Source organism: Lichenostomus cassidix, chromosome 5 (assembly GCF_008360975.1).
Source record: "Lichenostomus cassidix isolate B80296 chromosome 5, HeHo_3.0, whole genome shotgun sequence".
NCBI lineage: Eukaryota > Metazoa > Chordata > Aves > Passeriformes > Meliphagidae > Lichenostomus > Lichenostomus cassidix.
Window position 1 is genome coordinate 29,412,913 of NC_139486.1, and position 23,285 is coordinate 29,436,197.

Sequence of the window (23,285 nt, forward strand, 5' to 3'; positions counted from 1 at the left end):
GAAGTGTGAATTCCATAGTTTGCATGAACTACCTACATTTTTCGGCTGCCAGCTCTGCTCTTACATGCCAGGACACATCAATCCCAACTTGCAATATCCTGAAAATCAGTCTGTGGTCTATTCTGAACTCAGCAAAAACACTGTGCAAAACTGCATGATGATTCCCCAGTGTGCACAAAACTTCATATTGGACTGAAAAGACAAAAATTTAATTTTCCAACTGATGTCAATAAAAAGATAAACAAACTCCACAGATATACAACATAAGGATAATAAACATTTACTGTTTTAAGATCATTAGGCTTCTGTTCCTCAAACATAAAAGACTGATAAGCATTTCATCACAATAAATTTATATAATTTAGAATAATTTTTGTTGACTATAAAGATTAAAACCCCGCTTATTTTCCTTCCTTATTTATTCTGGAAAATACACTGAAGTGTTTATTTCTGCTGATAAGCCTAAGAGCTGAATACCTGCCCATACATAGCCTGAGGAAGTTCTGAAAACTCATCTAGAGAAGATTTTCATTTTGGAAAATTCATGTTTAAGAAGATACAAAATCCCTGTCTTTCATTAATAAAATTACAAATTCAAATACTTTGTTTATGCACTTATACATTCCTCTATGATATTTTCTTATTAAAAGGTTTTACAGTTATATCCTTTATATGCCACTTTAGAAAGAAAAAACATTTAAATATTTAAAAAATTTACTAAAATGTTTACTCATTCTAGTATATTTGACATGTACTGTATCAAGCTCTGCAGAACAGAAATATGTTACCACAAGTCAGAGATTCTTAACAAGGCAAAACCAGAGTGTTAAATATTGACACTCAGATGAAAAATATTGTTGGTAGTAGTAAGGCAAAATCTGGCAAAGGAAAAATAAAAATATTGCTGCCATGTATACTACCAATTCCCCATACAGGTGTTTGTGGACAAGAGACAAAATATAGCCATAAAGAACAGCAAGTGAGTGATCCTGTAGCTAAGGTATAGCTTTTTCTTACTATTACTTTACTCCCTCAGTAGTGAGTTTTTAAAAGTAAGAATACTTACTTTACACTGCAAGGGAAAACAATTTGCTTAACTAAAATGTTTTCTTTGGGGTAAGAGAAAATAAAGCAAAACAAAACACACCAGTGGAAAATTTTCCTTAATGTTTGCACTGCTGACCAGTGTTACTGGTTACCCTATATTTGAAGAGGTATGAACTTTTCCTTCGGTATGCTGACTTTCCCATACCACCAGAAGATGTGGCAGTACCTGCTTATTGACATTTGCAGCACGAGATTTTTCACTGGGTTACTGAAGGAAGCAATTTTCAGTTGATGCTCTTTTCTGAATTTAGTTGATACCAGTTCCAGGATATATATATAGAGGTTGGTTGCAATGTAAGAGAAGTTTCTCCAAATAACAAAGATACAAAGCTTATTAATTTTAATCTTTGAAAGACTAGGCATGATATGATGCAATTATGGTCATTAAGGCGTAAGACTGAATGGAATAAAGTTTAATAAACCAACTTCTTGCTTTCTAAAGAAAAATGGATATAGAGAGATGATAAAAACCCACCCTCCTGTAACCAAGAAATTCACACAGTAGTAACCTACCAATGTTTCTTCCTGAAAATAAAACAAATTCCACATGAGCTTCTGAAGCAAATACTAATTCTGAAATTTTCTGTAAAATAGTACAATGACAAAACAAAGTCCAATTGCATGGCCAGTATATTAGGTTTGCAGACTCACAAAATGTTGGGAATTTTAATGAGATGTCATAACATCTTCCTTAAATCAGTCTGCACAACGCTGGACAATGTATTACACAAGAGGAGTATCCACAAGATAGATATTTTGCAACAGCAAAGGCAAGACAGTTCACCGATTGCCAGAATGGTACTAGCTGGACAAAAAATACAATATTAGGAGAATTTTTTTAATGCAAATTTTTGGTCCACTTTTCCATGATACTTCGCTGCCTCCTTTTCATACTTCTAAATAGTATGTAATACTCTGTTCAGTTTGTTATTATGATGAAAAATAGAAAAGTTCTTCAACATTGACATTCTTTCAAATGGTTATGCAGCACGACAAGCCTCAAAAATTAAATAAGCATTTTAGGCTTGACTCTACCTATAAAAAAGTTTGAGCTTTAACAAGGAAACTGAAATATCCTCAGCTGTTCCAAATTCTGTTTATATTCTAGGCAGATTTTAAAAGTATATGAATGACAGGCTTTTTTTGTCTAATTATAATATACAACAGAAGTGTGCTGTTCTTGAGATTCTCTGAAAAGAATAATTTAACCAGTTTTATTATCACAAAATGAAGAACTGATGAGAGTTAAGTCATCCATAAGTTTTAAAAACATAATTTAAAATACTATTTTTTACACATTTTCTTTTGCACATTCAGGTGAGAGAGAAGGTGACTTTATAACTGTATTGATTTCAGTAAAGGGACATATATTTCACACGAAGTAATAAAAATTCCCTACCTTGATGGACTGACTGTAAGGTCCTATGCTGGCAGGTGCCCAGTGGGAAATGCTCTGTACATGCATGACCAGCTTTTCATCATGTACTACATCATCTGTTGCAATGTCATACTTATGTGCAAGGCAGTCAATGCAAAACAGCACTCCATCAGGTAACAGCGTTTCCACACATACTCTGAAAACACATGATAATTTTTTTTCAGACAGAAGTTTGCTTGCACCAACTTTCAACATTTATTTTCCACAGGTTTTTTTTCTCTCCGGACATTATCTTAAGAAATTTTGTCAGGATCACATATCATAACAAAAGTTAGGGTATCGCAATAACCTGCTAGCATTAACACTGTTATCTCAAGAACACAGCTGGCTCACAGGCAGCTTCTTGTCCACCAAGGCTCCCAGATCCTTCTTTGAAGGGCTGCATTCCAGCAGCTCAGTCTCCAGTCTGTACTGGTGCACAGGGTTATTCTCCCCCACGTGCAGGACCCTGCACTTGCCCTTGTTGAATTTCAGAAGGTTCTTCTCTGCCCATGTCTTCAGCCTGTTGAGGTCCCTCTGAAGGGCTGCACAGCCCTCTAGGGTATCAGCCACTCCTCCCAACTTGGTGTCACTGGTGAAGGAGGGATCTGCACCTTCATCCAAGTCATTAATTAATAAATTAAACAAGACTGGGCCCAATATTGCCCCAAGTGTGCCCCTGGTGCACACTGCTAGTGACAGGTCTCCAACTAGACCCTGTGCCACTGATTATGACCCTCTGGAATCTGCCATTCAGGCAGTTCTCAATCCACCTCACTGTCCTCTCATCCACTCCACACTTCCCGAGTTTGCCTGTGAGGATGCTGAGAGAGACAGTGCCAGAGTTTCCTAAAAAGCAGCAGCTTATAGTTCCTTTACAACCTTCTCACAGGTTATCTGTAATATTAGCATATTTTTCTGCAATACTTTAAGTTGCATGACAGATACACGCATATGACAGGATTCAAAATCTACTTATGCATTCATTTATAAAGTTCACTTTTGTTTCCTCCAAGGAAGACTGAGTGCCTTTATGAATAGACAGACGTGTGTTGCATGTGGCCAGTTAAAAAGCAGGGGGGTTGAGGGTCCATGTGGGGAAATCAACATTTCAAAGCCTGAAAAATAATTATATTTGCAGTCCATGCATAAAAAAGTCATTTAGCTCTCAGCAGGAATCCAACAAAAAATTACTTGTTCTCTTTACATATCATGTAACATAGCCTTATAAAATTCTTCTCATCTTGCTTATTTCTTCCAAGAAAACTATTTTTCTCCCCACCTCTCACATGTAAATATAGTAGTTTTTCCTCATTACCATCATCATAAGCATGGATGAATGGATTTTCTGCTTGGGCTGGTAAATTTTCAAGACAATTTTGCAAATTTATTGCAGATCCACACCCGAGTCAGTGCTTCCAGCATACTGCTTATGAGAACTTCCACAACCAGGCCTCTGTACATAATGCAATGATGCAACCATGCAAAGTGCCGTATAATTTTTCTTCAGGACAAAATGCAACATAAACAAATATGCAACATAAACCCAATGCTGTGGAAAGGGACCTGAGGACCCTGGTCAATGGCAAGTTAAAGCTGAGTCAGCAGTGCCCTGGCAGCCAGGAGGGCCAAGTGTGTCCTGGGCTGCATCAGGCACAGCACTGCCACCCGAGCAAGGGAGGGGATTGTCCTGATCTGCTCTGCACTGGGGCAGCCTCACCTTGAGTGCTGGGGGCAGTTCTGGGAGCCACAGTATAAAAAGATATAAAGCATTAGAGAGAGTCCAAAGGAGAGCAACAAAGATGGTGAAGGGATTTGAAGGACAGCTGTGTGAAGGGCAGATATATTAGGAGCAGCTGACGTCACTTGGTCTGTGCAGCCTGGAGAAGAGGAGACTGAGGGGAGACCTCATTGCAGTCTATAACTTCCTCATGAGGTGAAGAGGAGGGGCAGGCACTGATCTCTTCTCTCTGGTCACCACTGAGAGGACCCAAGGGAATGGCCTGAAGTTGTGTCAGAGGAGGTTTAGGTTGGATATTAGGAGAAGATTCTTCATCCAGAGGGTGGTTGGTCACTGGAACAGCTCCCCAGGGAAGCGGTCACAGCACCAACCCTGACAGAATTCAAGAAGCATCTGGAAAATGCTCTTAGGCAGATGGTGTGATTCTTGGGGTGTCCTGTGCAGGGCCAGGAGCTGGACTTTGACAATCCTTGTGGGTCCCTTCCTACTCAGGATATTCTGTGATGCTATGAAAACTGTTTGGTCGATAAAAATAATAGTAAAAAGCCATTTTCCGGCAACTTTCTAATCTTTCTACCTTGTTATTTTACTGATGGAAGGCCATGTAGCTGGCTACGCCAATGTGGAGGCCAAAAACTTGCAGGCATAAGAAATAAAAGGTAAATTGGGAGAAGCTGAGTATTACAAAGAGAACCGGATACATGTAGGAGTGAAGAATAATTTTGTGTAGTTTACAACTGTGATTAGATCCCTCCTCTGAAGGTACACACAGCCAACACTCCCATTTCTCTGTGATTAATAATACTGGCCGACCATCAGCATCTTGAAGAAGCCTCTCCCTGCTTTCTTTGGGTCTGACACCCAGGAAGTGTAGTGGAATGTCAGGCTATGATTATTATCTTAACAATGTCTTTGAACGATTTGCCTTGCTATACGTAAAATTCACATGTCTCTATTACACTTCATATTCTACAGTAAGAGTATAAAATATAGTATTTTTTTCATTAGAAAATTGCTGAACAGTTGGTTTTAAAAAATGAAGAAGACAAGAGGTATGACCACGCAGTTGACCCTGCTTTCAGCACAGGATTGGACTAGGTGACCTGCAGAGGTCTCTTACAACCTGTATTAACCTATGCTTCAAGTGAAATTTTTCAAGCTATAGCAGTTCTGCATTCTCAGCATATTATCTCAGAAGCATAAGAAATTACTGTAAAAAATCACAAATTACTGTAAAAAGAAGCCATTTTGACAAAGGCAATAAAAAATACAAATGGAAAATTAGTTTAAACACAAAACTTAAAAAAAAAAAAGAAAAATTTCACAGGCTAGGTGTTTTGTATCCAATTTCCAATGGAAAACAAATCCACCACACCCAAATAACACAGGAATTGCATACTGCACACCCAAACCACCAAGCAGTTTCATCATGTCAGACGAAGACTTGGATGCAACACAGGAGATTCTGTACAACAGATATTGAAAAAACTATGCTTTGTGGATCTATGTATTAAAAGTGTTATCATCAGTGTAATTTCTTCTCATACTTGAATTCTTACTGAACATGGAAATGTAGCAAAGCTGTCCATTAACTGTGATTATCTGATGGAAACACAAGACTTTAAGAACAACCACATTGCATTGAGCCAAAAATCCATCTAGTCCAGTATTTGTCTTCAACCAGTGCCAAGTGCATATAGGCAGGCAAAGAAACAGCCTAAATATATCTTGGTACAGTTTTGAAATAACTGCCAGTATCTAATGTGAATCTCAAGCAACTGCTTGGATAACAATTTTGCTCTTGTATTTAAGAAAACAAACATAACAGAATAACATTTGTCACAAAGATCTAGAAGGCTCCAGACCTCATCACTTTTAGGAAGACCTAATATTGGTAGCAAGGATTCAGTAATGCTTTTGACACTTTCTCCTGCAACACACCCAGAGAAGCTGTTGATGTATGGGCTGGATGAGCAGAGAGTGAGGTGGAGTGAAAACTGGCTGAACAGTCAGGCCCAGTGGGTGGGATCAGTGGCACAAAGTCTCATGGGTGAACAACCAGGAGCCTATACTGGGTCCACTCCGTTCAAGATCTTCATTCATGGTCTGCATGATGGGACAGAGTGCACCCTTGGCAAGTTGCCATCCACATGGATATTGACAGGCTGAAAAACAGCCACAAAGGAAGTTCATGAAGCTCAGCAAGGAGAAGCTGCAAGTCCTACACCTGGGGGAGGAACAAACCCCAGGTCCAGTATATTCTGTGGGCCCACTGGCTCAAAAGCAGCTTTACAGAGAAGGACTGGAGGTTCCTGATGGACACCAACTTGAACACGAGCCAACAACATGCCCTTGCGGCAAATAGGGTTAATGATATCCCGGGTTGCATTCAGAGAAGCATTGCCAACAGGTCAAGGGATGGAAACAAAGAAGAAAAGCATATAAAATCCCAGCAATACAAACAGTTGTCAGTTCAATCAAGTGACAAAGAACTAAGACTTGCAAACCATGTATTATCCTTCTGTAAATCCATATGGGGGGGCATTTGTAAACCTGATGGTACATATTAAAGCAGGAATTTCTAACCCTAGTGTTTTTGACATGAGCAGCTGTGATGTTAATACTCCAAAAGGCAGCAAAAGTCTACTTCTAAGTCTGTGAGGCACAAACATTTAGTAAAATGCTTCACAAATATGGCAATACTAATTCGGTCTATTATAGCACACCATAAATATACTATAGCTGTAGTCTAATCCTACCTTGCTGGTGGACACAAATCAAATTCTGCCACATAAACTGAGTTTATAACACTGAAATCTTTCATGCTCTTCACATATAGATGAACCAAAATAATATCGTTCAGTTTCAATCCCTCTGAAGCCAAATTAGCTGCAAGATAAAAAAAAAATAAAGCTGTTAAAGACAGTATATTTTAAATGTGTGTAGAAAGACAGCATAGGTATCCTGGTTTTGTTCAGCCACACTAACTGGCCATAACCTAACCATTGTCTAAATATGACTGAAGATTTTGCAACACACTACCTTTTCCATTTATTACCTATATTTGCATTATATTCTTTCTCATGTTAGTTTTCCAAATATACAGAAACAGACTACAAAATAAATTTTATCCAATCTGAGCAGTGGTGAATTCTTGCCCCATGAAAACATCGTGCATTCATGCACATAGATATGTTAGAGTCCGAATTACTTGTATCCATAAGTTTGATTACCTTGGGAGGATTTGGGGTGGGGTGCTCATTTTATGACAGCTAGTAATCTACAAAGGACTTTGAACCACAAAAATACAGAACTTGAAGGGACAATAAGAGGTCCTTTAGTACATCATCATCTTCAAAGAAAAGATCAAATATTTATATGCTATTCCAGAGGGATGCTTGTATAAGCTGTTTTTATAAACTCTCACTGCAATAATAATCTCCCCATAAACAAAGAGTTATAAATGGCAAGACAGACAAAAGGAAACAGAAGTGGCCATAGGAGAAATGAAGGAAAGACGAGCGCAGAGAAAAGCTCAAGCAGACAGCTGAAGAAGAGATACTGAGAAGTCAAGATCATCTGAATGTGTATGCATAGAACATTGCAGACATAGCACTCAGAGAGAATGTATTACTCTCATATAGTCAATCACATAACAAGACATGCGATCTGCTCTGCAGTGTGGCTTTTTTGTAGCTCATGAGCAATAGAAACTAAATGAAGACAAAATCTCCTCTGAATATAGAACATATATAAGAAGAGTGTTCTCTGTGACCTAATTTAAATAAGCCATGTAAAGCTCCTCTCAGTGTAATTTTGGGGATCTTGTCCTTTAATGTTACAGTGTAGAACTGCCCCAAAAGGTTACATTGACTGAAGTTTTGATTGGTTTTGGTTGGTTGGTTTGGGTTTTTTGTTTCTTTTTTATTATGGGGTTATCCAGAATCCTTAGCTGAGAGCCACAAAAGACAGTATCCAAACTGTCTGCAGGAGGTAGCATTTAAGACCTTTAGACTAAGTTTACACGTAATAAAAATCCACATAGTTTCCTTCAAGCTTATGAAACTTTGCCATGGTATAACTACACCAGAGCTACTTTATATTACATAAAGCACAGCAATCTTTGTCATCTTCCAATCATATGTAAAAAAAAGTTTAACATGAGAGTTTAAGGAAATAAATGCAAAACCAGCAATATAGTGCATTCCCTCCCATTCTTGGCTCCACAGAATTCCATCCATTCTACAACACATTTCATAGGGTCTAGTAATAAATTTCCATTTCCACATCCTTTTGTCAGCCCACATTCACTTTACAGGTTATTAAATCAGTTAACCCAGCAAAGAGGTTAAAAGTACTGTGCTTATTCCATTCTCACCACGAGGAAGCTGAACTGCCATATAGATTCTATGTGTTCAGAAATAGCCTTGTGCACATTTACAGATTAAGTTCCTAGAAACAAATAGTTTCTTTTGTCATGACAGAACCATAATCCATTCAGGTTCCACACCCACTTCCAAAAAGAGGATAACTAAAAGACACATGAGAACTCACATTTTCTTCAAAGGATCAGAAAAACAGAAAATTACTTTTTTTCCTTACCATCATACAGGTAATGCAAGTAATCTGCTGAAAGCAATAGGCTACTGCACTAGTCAGACACAACCTTTCCTGACAGATGATAAGGCAAAATGACATAATGTTTGTATAAGCAGACTTCCATTGAAATAAAATGAGAAAAAAAACAATGCACAATCCTCCTGTTTCACTTTATAGATTATGTGCAGATTTACACAAAAAACTATTGCCTTTTTTAGTAAAAGTCTGATCATGTCCACCTTGCTAATTTCCAATCAAAAACTAGATTAATGACCTTCTAGCAAGTAGAACTTTGCTTCTGGAAAAGATTCCAGGGTTTCTTTATCATCCTATATTCAATCATGAATACTCAGCTGCACATGCAAAAAAATTAGATATGATAGGACAATACCTCATGCAAGTTCATAAACAAGAATATGATCTTGTCCATTTAGATACTAAAAATTATTTCCATTTTTGTGAATGAAAAGAAGCCTGTACAAATACACTTTACTTAAACTTTAGAATGAAAAAATACAAAACCAAAAACTTGAACATTTTGTTTTACATGTCAGAAACTTGTAAGGAGCCTGGACCTCATGATTCCCAAGGTAGCAATTTTGCCTTTACATTAGGAATATAAATAAGATTTACTGCTACTGACTTAATCCTACATGCCAAAATGTACAACAGCTTTCTAGAAAACTTAATTTAAAATTATGGAAGCTACAAAAGTGTTTTAGCAAGCAGACAGCATCTATAGCACATATACATACTCACACACACAGCATATATTTCAAGAATGCTATAAAGTGAGCAAGTACTGTGGAAATAGTGTTGTTACAGTGATATGAACACTACTCTGGCTTTCCAGGGTCTTCAAAGCCAGTCAAATTATGATGTGTTAAATATTAAAACTGGCAGTCTTGATATCAAAGATTCCAATCAAATGCAAAATGAGATGGTAAACCAACAACCACAATATTTAAAGATATAAAACCACTTGAAAATACAGATTCTTCCTTAACAGTATGTTAAAAACACTGAATGACAGCAAAAAAAGTATGAACTGAATAAAGCACCTCTGAGAGACGAAAATGCTTCCCGTGCTGCATCTTGAGCATTTTTATCCTTTGATGGAAGGAAGCGGGCAGTGATACCTGAAAACCACTGGTAACCACTCAGGGATTTTCCTGAATTTTCAAATGTCTTAGCTATGGGAAATGAAGAACAGAACCACGATTATAATATTGAAAGATTTCAGATTAACCAAGCATACATTTTTAATTGTTTAATGAAGAAGAAATTCTACAGAAAAGAAAACCACAAACTGTAAAAACATCTTCAAATATATTTACAAACAGATATAAAAGTGTGCTGGTAGCAAAGCTCCCAAATGCTACTTGACAAATCCTTCTCCAGCTCTGGAGAAGTTCACAAAATATGCATGCAAGTAGTACATCAACTGAGAATTTCAGCACTTTTCTTCTTCCTTTCCATTTTTGCTGACCTTTTGCAATTTCTCAACCTATTTGGTTACAGACTTGGCACAAGATGTGATACTGAAAAGCTAAAATTTTCAAAAGTATCTAGGTGACATAGAAACAGATTTTCAAACTTGAATGCCAAATTTTAATGGAAGTTAGGTGCTTAACCTGGTTCCGATAACCTTTGCAAATGCATATCATGTTTAGACATTTCTAAAGCCCACCAGGTGCTTATCCATATTCAAGAAATACCAAATACCTAAATACTATTCAACACCAAACACTGTTAGCTGTCAAACTTGGTTTTCAGGAAGTTTACTCATCTTTGTATGCAGTGGAACAGAAATGTTTTGGTACTTCCAGGAGAAGGAGAGGGAAAGGAAGAGGGAGAGAAAGAAAAAATGTGTTATGCTCCTGTAAACTAACTTGAAATGCTTAACTACTACAGACATATTGATTATCATCAGAAAAACACATTCTAGTAGGATCTCTTTTTTCAGACCAATTACTACAGATTAAGCACTTTTTTTTTTAGGAGTGTTTGTATAGTAAGTAACATATTCCACCTGGCATGAAATAGTCAATCTTTTTTTCTGATTTTTTTTAGAGCTCTGCAAAACTCACTGAAATCCAAAGAGTTGTATTTCATAGTCTTCCAGATGACTGGAATATTCTTCTGTGGTTCATGCTCTTCTGAGTATGATGAAGGGAAAACATCATCATCAGTGCAGCCTATCTCACAGCTACTGACCACAAAAGTACCCGAAGATTCTTCCTGCTTGAGACAAGCATTATGAAATAAGCAAGTAAACAGCACGCCAAGCAGTATGAAATCAGCACATTTTATCATTCAAATACATGTTTAAATGAGAAAAAATACTATAGCTCAACAGCTACATATCTTAGAACAATTCATGAAACAGCATTAGGATTTCCCATTAGACTGTGAAACTAGCAGAACATAACATACTTCTGTTGACATATCAAATGGAAGAAAAAACAGCCTGAGTAACTGAGGACAGTAGATGTGAAAAAATGATGATACCCAAGAATAAAGACAGAAAGAACACTGTCATGAAGACCTGGTATCCTACAATTATGTACAGGACAATCATGTTTTCAAAAAAATAGTATAAACTAAGTGAACAAAAGCACAAAAGTAATAATTTTTTTATTAGTAAGTAATATAATTAACATTGTCATTAAATACTTGAAATAGACCAAAAGACTAGTAAGAAAGGTTTTTAAACCTTTTGGGAACCATGAATGAAGGCAGTCCATATATATATATATAAAAAGAGAAAAACTGTCTTTCTATTATTTCGCAAAGACTATCCTTTCTATCAAATGCTTTGGTATGAATTGAGACAACAGAAAAATGCATTTCCCAAGATCTATACATTGAAGTAATTTCTTGACAAGAAAGGAAAATCATTCTTCCCAAATGCTTTCCTGGGACCAGGAAGAGAAAACTACCTGGTGTACCTTTTAAAGCAAAATACACAGGCAGAGTGCAGAGTGCTTACCGACCAGTCTTCAACAATTCCATGCTTGCTATATTCTCAACACATCACAAAACTACAGCATACATTTTTTGTGTGGTTTTTATTTTTTGTTTGCTTTTTAATTCTAGAGCAATCAGAACCCTTACCCTCTTCCATCTGATTTTCCAATCAGCCTAATCCGCAGAGCACACACTGACTTTGGGACCACTAGCTTGGGTAATAGCACTTGTCTATATCTAAAAGTAATATGACTTATGACAGAATTTACCTAGAAACCTTAATCAAACATCATTGCAGGCTGTAACACCAGATTCTATCAATTAAATTTCTTCCCAAAGATCTCAAATTTCATATAGTGTTCAAACTATGCATTTTCTTGCAGGCTTCTTAAATACTAAATTCAGAAAAATTATAATAAAGCTAAATAAAACAAGATAAAAAGTTGAAAAATATGAAACTTTTGTCAATCCTTAAATACAGATTAGAAACTGATGAATATTCTTTCAGCTGACAAATTTGTGCTCTATGCAAAATGTCATTAAAAATATATTAAAAAATAGTACAAAAATATATAACAGTATAAAAATATATTAAAAAAAACAGTATATAGTGAAGTATTTTTTATTGTATTTAATTTTACTGTACTTTTTCTTTCCTTTGGGAAATAAATCATATCTTATTGCAACTTTAAAGCTTTCTCTTCATATTAAACACCAAAAAAAATCAGAAAAACAAAGGTAGGAAACTACTGTATGCATCAGAAATCTGTGATGATAACTCAATTCTTATGTCAATATTTGACTTCACTGAAGTGAAAAAGGATCCAGTTAAGTTAAAGCAGTGCATTTGGAAATTTTAGGGAAAGGCTAAATTACAAAGAGATCATTTTATGTGAGAGGAAACTCAGTTCTGCTGACTCTAAAAGAGCTCACAGGTAGTTTTATAAGCACTGAAAACACTCAGTCTATTCTCAAAGAGGGGCTGATGCTCTTTGATTGGACTTCATTTTATTCATTCCGCCAAGAACGACATGAAAGTAAAGGCAATAATCTACCTTACATGAATCAATTGTGCATCAGAGGTTAAAAGAAGTCAAGTAAATGTAACATAATAGCCCAGACAAAAACTGCAATTTAGCACAAACATGACATGCATTCCAACATTACAATAGACAAGCATCCAGCAGCATCTGTACCATTTCCCACTCATTGAGTTAAATCTCTGACTATTGCCATCAGCGGGTGCATTTTGCCATTACCCAGAGGGATGCCTGATAGCCTCCAAGCCTTCAGGTATGACTTAAAAAAAAAAGAAGCAGGAACACAAATCTGTAATTGGAAAAGATCTTAGGATGGTTTAAACTACAAGAACCAATAAAATTAAATTATTTTAAAAGTTTCTAATTTTTTTATCCACAAGATAGCACTTCATGGAAATATACAGACTGTATAGTGACATCAAGTGCTAGAAGTGCTACCACTTGCTTCTTTCAAACTGTTGTTTTACTAAATTAATTACTTTCACTGGGTAATTTGTAACATCCACCATGAAACAATTAATTTGCATTGTAGCATGGGCATTCAGAGGAGTACTAATGTAACATGCAGAGTTTGCACCTCTTGGTCCTATCCCCCGAGTAAGCGTGCACAGAGATGGTGATGTGAATGATGCTATTACACTGCTGCTTTGGGTTTTGTTTTTACATCACCTGGATTTTAACGTCACTATGCTATAAAAATCCATCAGTAGGAAAAAAAACCCCATCAGTAGGAAAAAAAACATTAACTGGAAAGGAAAAAGTTCCAACTCATCAGTTTTTTACTCACTTTTATTAAGCCTTACATAATCACCTTCAAAGAGATCAAGAGCTACAGGTATCTTCTGAGGCTGCTATTAAAGACCTGTAACTTCTCTCCATTCCCTAACCTGGAGGACCAAATTTATAGACTCTGCAAGTGAACATGAAAAGAGCACCTATTCCATTTTTATGCCAATTAAAATTCTTTCACCTATGTTTCTAAACATGATTTCTGCAAGATGTGCTTCATAAAAAAATTCATGGCTATGTAGTAAGCCCCACAGACTCTATCAAAACTGGTTTGGTATAACATAGAGAACTCCCCTGTAGCTTTGCAATTTGTTAATGTTACAAATACCCCAAACTGATACCACATGAAATTTCTGTACCATCTACAGTCACATACCTTTTTCCTAAATAACTCCATATTTCATAAATTAACCTTGTATTAATATTTCTTCACAGAGATAACTAGAATTATACATCTGTGTTTCCACATGTAGAAACCTGAGCAGTTGCAAAATTTTTGGAAATTATTGTGAAATATCAGAAATTGTATGTCTCTTGTAAGATGCAAAGTCTGTAAAAATAATTAGAGATGTCTGTTGATTTCAGTGCCTACGACACATCACACTGACTCATTCGATGCTGACTCCCACAAGTTCCAAAAGCATTGGTAATCAATCACTTTCCACAGCAGCACAGGTGCAGGCTACAGCAGAAGCATTAGGTGTGGAACCTGGCACTCGAAGAACAACAGGCTCAATGCCAGCCTAAGTAGATCTGCCAGACTGTGTTTAGTAGCTATATTCAAATCTCATACAAATGTTGGTCTTCCATTCCTCTCAACAGAGAAAGTAATCTGAGAAGCTAAAACTTATAGACTGCCACAGAGTAACTTTCCCTGAATAATATTCTCATCACTTTAAAAAGAAAAAAATCAAGCTTGCTATAATGACATTTTAATTAAATCTTACAGAACCTATTTTATCACATAACATTTTCATGTTACTTCACAGAAGCAATATATTTTCCCATTTGTTACACAGTTTCTCCCACACCCACTGTACATTGTGATACCAACCTAATTTTGGATCAGAGCCTGCATGCATGCATACACTTAACTATATTCACATAACTCATGTCATTGATGCAAGTGCGCTCAGAATGAAGTTAAGCAAATGCACGAGTGTTCCAAGATCCAAATTCTCCTGTTGAAAAAGCCTTGGAGCTAGGACTTTGACTGATATAGCTGAAATTCTATGCAGTGGTCTTTTATGAAAACAACAGATTGCCTTTTTAAAAAGCTTACATTCTCCGCTACAGAAACTGGTATAAAAACCTATCACAACACAATTCTAAAACTGATAACTCTCCCACTGAGCAGAAATGAGAATACAGTAGAGCAGAGAGCTCAGAAGACAAAAGATTATGATAATCTCTTTATTCTTTGTGATGTACCTTGATAACAGAACTCCTTGAAATAAATATAATGAGAGAGATCACATACATCTTGCATTATTTTGAGTACAATACACAGACTTACAGAAAAGAAAGTCCTTTACTCCAAAATACTTTCAAATGAAGCATCTTCATTTTGAAGAACACTAGACTGAATCTGCAATCATATAGAGTAGCAAAGAAAATCCTTTATTTATTATCTTAGTGTTTGAAATAAATCAGCGCACAAGCAGAAAGTTTTATGGTATTTGTTACCAAGTTTTGAAAACAAAATTACAAGAGTTATCTTTATTCTTATGATGCAGAAGGGAAACTAAAGGCTGCCTAGAGGAAGTATTGTTCAATGATGACAAAGTATTCAAAAAACACTACCCACAATGCCACCAACAAAACACGTTTTGCAACTTGAAATTCCTTCCTATTTCCTCTGACATCACTGAAGAAGTCTAATCCTACAGCTAAAGTACTAAATGTAGATTAAGTAAAATAATGAATGAGGAACTGGACAGAAATAGCCCAGAATGTTAAATCATATATAACATACAGCATCCTGTGCCTTTGGTACATATGGCACTCAAATATCTCCCAAAAACCTATTCTAAATTTACAAGTGTACACATTAGAGAATTCTGCAAGTGTTTTTAAAATTAACTCCAAAATGACCTATAAAAAAAGATCTTGTAAAATTGCTTGCACTTGTGAAATGTGTTCCAGCCACAAGGTCAAGATCTTTTACAAACAGGAAAACACAATATTAGTTTATGATAGGTAATATAATGCAATGGTCTATTACAACAAAAAGCAGCAGCAGGCATGATTCCTGTATCTCCTATAGGCCAACAAACTCCTTTCTTCTGCAAAATGTAGAGAGAAAACTACATGACTCCCTCTAATTCTGGACTATTCAGGACTTTAGGGATTGCAGTTTCACAGCTTGTACTGTTTCATATGTGTGTGCTCCTACTCACTGAACTCTGAAACAAAGTATTCATTATTAAATGTGGGAGAGAGCAAATGTGAAAGCATGAACAATAGCTAGTATGTTCACTACTGTCATCAGAAGTCTGTTCCCACCAGCAGAAGCTCCAGCAGCTTTAATTTCTGTTTCTGACCTTTAAAAAACCAACACAATAGAGTAACAGAATATAGCAGAAAATACAAGTTTTTGCAAGTTCATTGTGCTGAAAAAGTAAAAAAAAAGGTTTCACGGTTCTATTTTTCCTAATTGAAAATATTCAGAATTTAATTTTTATTGAGCACAAAAGTGAAAACACCTAATTCAAAGATTCTAGGATATGCTTCAGAAGTTGTCTCCCACAAAAAAAAAAATTACATTTTAAATGTATGAAGTTACTATCTTATTGGCAAAATAAAATATTGATGAAACTAGCTATCTGAATTATAGTGGTGACCTTGTTTTTTTACCCTGAAGTAAAAGAAGCATTCCCAAATTTTGAGCACTAGTGTTTTACTACCATTGTTATTTATTCTTAATATTTTTTGTAAAAATGCCTTCAAAAATTGTTTACCAAATTTTTAATCGTTTCAATAATAAAATATAATATTTATTTATCTCTTTAGACTTTTCTGCATCACTGTTTAGGAAAGAAAAGTGTTAAAAAAAGCTTCAATTATTATGCAAAAAACATCTTGAAGCTGCACAGAAATATATTAAACCAGAACAGTGAGTACAATGTTATGTTCCCCTAAGCACAAGGGCTCATTTTGCTGCCAGAAACAATCTAAACCAAATTTCTAGGCAGGCTTTGTAGTCAAACATGAAGAGATTTAGCTAGAAAAAAAATGCATTGTAGAGGAGGAAAACCAGCAGAGACTAAGGTGCACTAGCTATAATTGCAAAATTCTTTCAAAAGTCAATTCAAAGAATGTAAAATTAACACCTGTGGCAAATAGCACAGATAAAATTAATACACAAACCAGTTAAAAATATGTTGACCTCACAGCAGAAATGATAATAAAACTGATGGCATAATAGTTATTAGAAGTACACTTTACTATGGAGTTTATTAATATTTTCTACAAAGTGCTTACAAAAGTGGCTACTTTTACGCATTGTTCATAATGGTGTATTTTTTCCCAATTTTAAGTAATCCCTTGAAAGCCTCACACTGAAATTAGTTCTTCTGAAGAATTTTTTCCTGCAGTATTTTATTATTATAGGATTGTCTTTTAAGTGCTGAATTACTAACTGATACTTAAATTTTTCTGCAGGCTTATAAGCACAAAGAAGTGAGCAAAAGTACAATACTACAGGCATATCAATCTTGAAGGCATGCCTTTATCATTATGCAGTTAAATGATGCTAACAGTTATGGTCTGAAAGACTGACTGGTTCTCCATATTTATAAGTTCTCAGAAACTTGGCTTATTTCATCATGACATAAAAAAATCTATAGCCAAAAGATATTAATGCATTTCCTTATGAGACAACCACTGCAAAAAATTAGACTATTTTCCTTTTAACTATACAATATATTAGTTTATATACCAAAATTCAAGGCAAGCTGCTGCAAGCCTTACCCCTTGCAAAGTGTGACAGGTTTGTCTACAATGGATTGGAAATATGATTTACTACAACACTGCCTGAAACCGTGAGGTTTTAACTAAATCTAAAACATCTACATAAGAAGAGGAAAAGAGCTACTGAGCAGATAAAAGTAAAATCTTGATTTTTATATCAAATGTTATGCATTTTAATATGATTTTTTCCCTGATTTATGTAAAGCTTTGTGGTTTTCATTTTCCCTAGCCTGTCACATTGTAGTGATGAATGGTACATTTTAGCGTCAAGTTTGCCATAAGCAATAAAGTCAGTGCCCTCAAAGAAATACCAATATATTACCACTCTTCCCCACCATGCCACATTCCCAAATTTTCCTTTATTCAGCCTATTTTGTTTTGCTTCACATAGTTAGCTGATATCCTTTTCACAGTCTCCCACAAAAATATTTAATGTTTGATTTTTGAAAGAAATTGAAACCCAGAAATTGACAGGATAAAATACAATTTACCATCCATGGCAAGCTGAGGCCATCACGGAAGAAAAACACTGAGGTATTTTACCTGTTTGGAACAATAAAATTAAAAATAAAAAAGGGAGGGGGAAGAGGGGAAGGCATGATCTATTGAAAGATATGCAAGAAATGTTGCTTAAGAGACATGAAATGAGAAATAGCAATATAATAATGTTCTGTAACAATCTCTGCACTTCTATCATCAAAGTGCAGAAAGACATAGGAAGAGCTATAAAAAGATGACTGCAACAATAGAAGAAAGATAATGAGGCACTCTCTTCATCAAAATACTAATATTTGTGGAGGTTCAGGAAGAAAAAAATTAACTGTAAATAATAAAATTAAAAGCAGAAAAGTGATGAAAAATGCAAAGAAAAGTATTTTCTGTTTTTACCTTAGTTCTGCTCACATGAAAGTCTGCAACACTTAAACACCAGAGTGTGTACTCCTGTTCTGTTCTTTCTACAGAACAATAAGCTAATAGAATTAATCCCAATGAATTAATAATAGTTCCGTTAAAATAAAAGACTCCTTTGAAATTTTTGACCAAGACAATCTCCACATGAAGTAATTCATTAGATGTATCTTCCATATTAAAAAACCCCAAAACCCAGTACATTCAAGCACTTACAGGTTAGCAAGTTTTTCAATCACCCACTTTACATCAGATGTGTCAAAAAGAGATGTCACCTCCCAGAAAGTCAATATTGTTCATCCAGTTTCCTAACACAGCTGTGTTCTACAGTGCAGCTGTTCTACACAGGTTACACATGTGATTGACTGAAACACATTGGCTGAGCACCTTGAGGTTTCAAGATGAAAAATGCCACACAAATATACTACCTGCATTCATTCACTTGACACAAGGAAGCATTTGTGTTTGGTCTTTCCTAATGGTAAATTCTGAAATTCAGCTAAATATGTACATTGTTATTTGAATGTAACACCCATGTGAGAACATGTAGGTTCACCTCAAATTGTGATGAAACAACACAAAACCAGAGAGCATGCATATAGCTTCAAAAAAAATATTTCCAGTCTACTTGCCTTATTCTCCAGGTGTAATTTTAAAAAACTAAGGTAGGCCACAGGTGCAAATGCGTCAGCCGAATGCACGACCACCTTTGCTGAATCTCTGAAATACAAAATTTTTATCATTGCATAGTATAGTACAATTTTATACAGAGACAACACTTAGTCACTGTACAACACAAACCCACAGGTAACTCATTGAAAATCTATTGATTTCTTATCAATGTTTTCATATAAATTAAGAAAAAGTAGTTTGTTATATACAATCATATTGTTGAGCAATATGTTATCTTCAAGAATTTTCAATTTTCAAAAGGAATAAACTATATTTCTGTGTGAGCTGGCACGGGAGGAGTCAGCAACAACCATAAAACCACAGATGAAATACAAAGAGTAAGCTTGTTCCCGTTACCTCACCGCCTGAGACCCCTGAAGCAGCATTCAGGCAGGAGCACAAAAGAAGGGACACAGGCACTGCAGAGACTTGGTCCACGCTAGAACATCACCAAACCTGCTGCTCCTGCCTGTATACCAGCGATTTACAGGCACAATATTCCAGTATGCTTTGATCTTTCCCACAGCTGGGCAGGAATCTCAAGCACGCCTGATAGGGCCCCTAAGCCTATCACAGGCCTATGTTATTTAAACACAGATGCTCTGCACATCCAACACACAAGGCCACAACCAATTACTATGATACATGTGTTTTTCGACACCCCAGCTGCAAGTCACTTGAGCGTGTTTACAATCCTCCTTGCCAGTCTCCCACTATTTTCCCACACTTCCAGACCAATATTAAGAGAATTAGTTACCTGTAGTTTATGAAAGCATAAACTACATTATGTTTTAGATCCCCGAGACTAATATGTAAAGCAATCTTTTAATTTTATCAACAGGAGACTTTTTAAAAGCCCATTGTTTTGATTAACAGGCCAGGATTTGAAGTATTAACATACAGTATTGCATACCAAGAAACTAACTGATTCAACCATCTTGCATCTGATAGTGAAGACTACTAGACACAACTTTTTAATGCCAAATGTGTTGGTAACAATGTTCAACTTCCTGTGTACTGATTCAAATTAGTTAATTTTAGTTTTCATTTTTACAGACACAATCTGTCACACTTTGATTCACAAGAGGCAGTATCTGTTATATCCATCTGCACGATTTTACTACTTAAGAAAAAGGTATCTCTAAGAAACAAACATCAGAAGGTGAGAAACTCAAAGAAAACATAAGAGAAATTCAGATGCAGTACAAGAAAATCTGAAAATTGTTGAAAGTAAGGCTAAGGACACACATAATTTTCCTGTAATCACTGTGCCCTTGGTACCTTCACAGTGTTCAAAGAGATGATATAGATAGATTTCTAGTAATAACACATGAAACCCATGCAAACTCATACCAGTTGAAGCTTTGGCCAGAGCCCAGTTCCTTAACAAAAGTGCAAAATTAACAGAAATATCTGTTCTATAAAATGTGTTTTGGTATTTAGAACAACAAAACATCACACAATAATGAAAAATATCATTAACATAACAAGATCCACTTCCCTTAAAGCAAACATTTAAAGTATTTTGATAAATATGCCTCAGTTGCATTCTTGAGAGTAATTATCAAGAACCTTTATGATTAAAATATTGTTTGTATTTAATATATAAGATACCTTATAGATAGTTCCTTAAGATTAAAATAATTCTTTTCAAACGACCATGGTGTCTTTTAATTCTAACAGAAATAGGTAGAAAATAACTTTGGAAATCTTTAGCAAGAGGAATAAATAATTAAAAAAATTAAAAAGCAGATGCCAAGACTCCAATAGCACCTTCTACCACGGTATCCTCAGTGTCTGAGTTTTTCAATAAATATTTCATGTTTGTTGTTCAGTTCCTATATGGGGGGAATCTAGTACTTTTTAGTGATGGATTAACGACTTTAAACTAAATTAACAAAAATATTTACATCAGAAAGAAAAAACCAAAAATTTAAAGTTAATAAATGTGTATGTTTAATTGAAAGAATACCTAGTAAACATAATAAATATTTAAACCCTAAACAAAAGAAGCAGTCCTACTTGTATCTGAAAGTTCCAATTCACCAGTACAGCAGAGCAGATGCTAAGCCGATACCTATGTTAATGTTCAATAACTTTAGAACTTTTCAGGACTTATTTGCCGCCCAAGAAGTATTGCGAAGAAATCATAAGTATTTCCTCTCAGTATGAAGTGCACTCCTATGACATACAGCTAGTGTGGGTATTTGATGGAAGCATAGTAGATATGTAGTTTAAGATGCTAATATTTTTAAGCTGATGGGTAACACTAGGTTGATTATGCAATGTTGAAAATAGCATTACAATACATATAAAAATATATTTTATTAAGTACTTAATTTTTTGTCAGCCTCTCCAAACATACATTGTCATAACTGATAATATTATCAGTCTTGTTCAGTAGTAAATGCAAAAAATAGGTGAAAAGCAGAATAGCTGTGTTTGTGTCCAATGAGTCACCAATTAAAAAAAAATAATGAAATCCTGAACTTGAAAAGTCATATTGATCTTACGAAATAGTAAAAAAAACCCAACCAACTCAAAACACAGGAAAAGCAGAGATTAAAATGAATAATAGTCAGAGACCCCAATAAATTATATAAGGCCATTTCACACTGAAAGCCTGAATTTTGAGTGGGAACTTGACTATATGAGACGATTCATGTTTGATTGTGATGGAAACACAGGAATTTTGTTAGGGAAATTTTTAGAAGACTGAAAAGAAATGAAGAATAGTTGAAAAACTGCCCTAATCAGCTATTTGTTTTGAAATCAAACTAACATGATCTCTCAAGACGTCTTGAAGATCTAGAAAATATCCAATCAATTTAAAAAACTTTGTAACACTTTCACAGGACAAATGTCAAGTTAGAACAAATCTGAGAGTACAACCAATGTGTCTCAATAATAATTTTGCTTTTAACTCTAAACCTAGAATTACAAGCCTAAACATTGAGCTTATACCAAGGTATATAAAGGAAAATTCTATTTCCCAGATATTTCAAATGTGAAAATTCGCCCCCCCAAAGGATCAAACTATTCTGTGTTCCATAAACAAACTGGCCTTTATCACAAGAGTAAATATTAGATGGTATTCATATAGATGAGAAATAGATCTTTAAAATTTCAAGAAATGTTGATCAATTGCACTTTAAATATAACTATAAGAAGGACAGGAAATGCTTGGTACCTTTTAAACACTGAGAGTAAGAAAGCTGACAACTGGATTACTATCATCTACCTGAGAAAACCAGATACACTCCAATCTGACTCTTGTTTGAATATTTTGGTTGTAAGATCTTTCATTGCGAGACATTGTTTATTTTCAAATATATGTTTCACTCAATCTGCCATGCTTCCTCTGTGAGGCACATTTTTAAATGAAGACAGAGAAGAATGGCAAGAATTCAACTTAACATTCAAAAGCAAAATTTGTTATACAGTCTTATATTAAAGAGACTCCCACTTCTCCATATTAAGTAATATACAAGGTTGTATTTTATTTTTTCCTGAACCAGAATATTTCTTTATTTTGCAAGGATATACTACAGAAACATATTTCGCCAAGTTTAAGAGGGCAAAAATCATTGACCAGTGAAAACACTACCTGCATATAGTGTTACAAGTGAAAGGCACATTAGATTTTCTCCTGTTGTTTTAGGTTTATATGGCAAGATTTTGGTGGCAGGGCCTGGTGTTAAGAGGTGGCGACAAGAGACCTAAGGATGCTGAGCTCATCAGCAGCAACATTGGTGGTGTCCCTGTGACAACATATTTTAAAAATATGCTGCAACAGGAGTGAGAAAAACATGGTAGACACAGCCCTGCAGACACCAAGGTCAGTGAAGGAGTGAGAGGAGGTACTTCAAATGCCAGAACAGATCCCACATTGCCTGTGGAAAAGACCATGGTGAAGCAGGTTGTTCTGCTGCAGGGCAGGAAGGACAACATCAGAGCACATATACACACTGCAGTCTGTGCAGAAGCCCACACAGGAGCAGTTTTTCTGACAGGACTGAGCCCCACAGGAGACCCATGAGGAGCAGACTGTTCCTGAAATACCATACCC

At 35.5% G+C, this 23,285-nt stretch overlaps 1 protein-coding gene across 8 annotated transcripts in view; it reads right to left on the reverse strand.

Moving 5' to 3' along the window:
- The window catches only part of DPH6 (diphthamine biosynthesis 6), a 187,493-nt gene that overhangs the window by 100,628 nt on the left and 63,580 nt on the right, over positions 1–23,285 (reverse strand). For 6 of the 8 annotated variants that reach the window (XR_014852591.1, XM_085062004.1, XM_085062002.1 and 3 more), the window contains 5 exons: positions 19,177–19,264; positions 10,955–11,108; positions 9,926–10,057; positions 7,025–7,154; positions 2,507–2,681 (listed from right to left, as the gene is read on the reverse strand). Coding sequence is in view for 7 of the 8 variants with exons in the window: in XM_085062004.1 (XP_084918130.1) it covers positions 2,507–2,681; positions 7,025–7,154; positions 9,926–10,057; positions 10,955–11,108; positions 19,177–19,264 (679 nt within the window). In the remaining variant the exon portion in view is untranslated. Of the gene's footprint in view, positions 1–2,506; positions 2,682–7,024; positions 7,155–9,925; positions 10,058–10,954; positions 11,109–19,172; positions 19,265–23,285 lie in introns of all 8 variants that reach the window. The other 2 variants (XM_085062003.1, XM_085062005.1) reach the window with 2 other exon arrangements.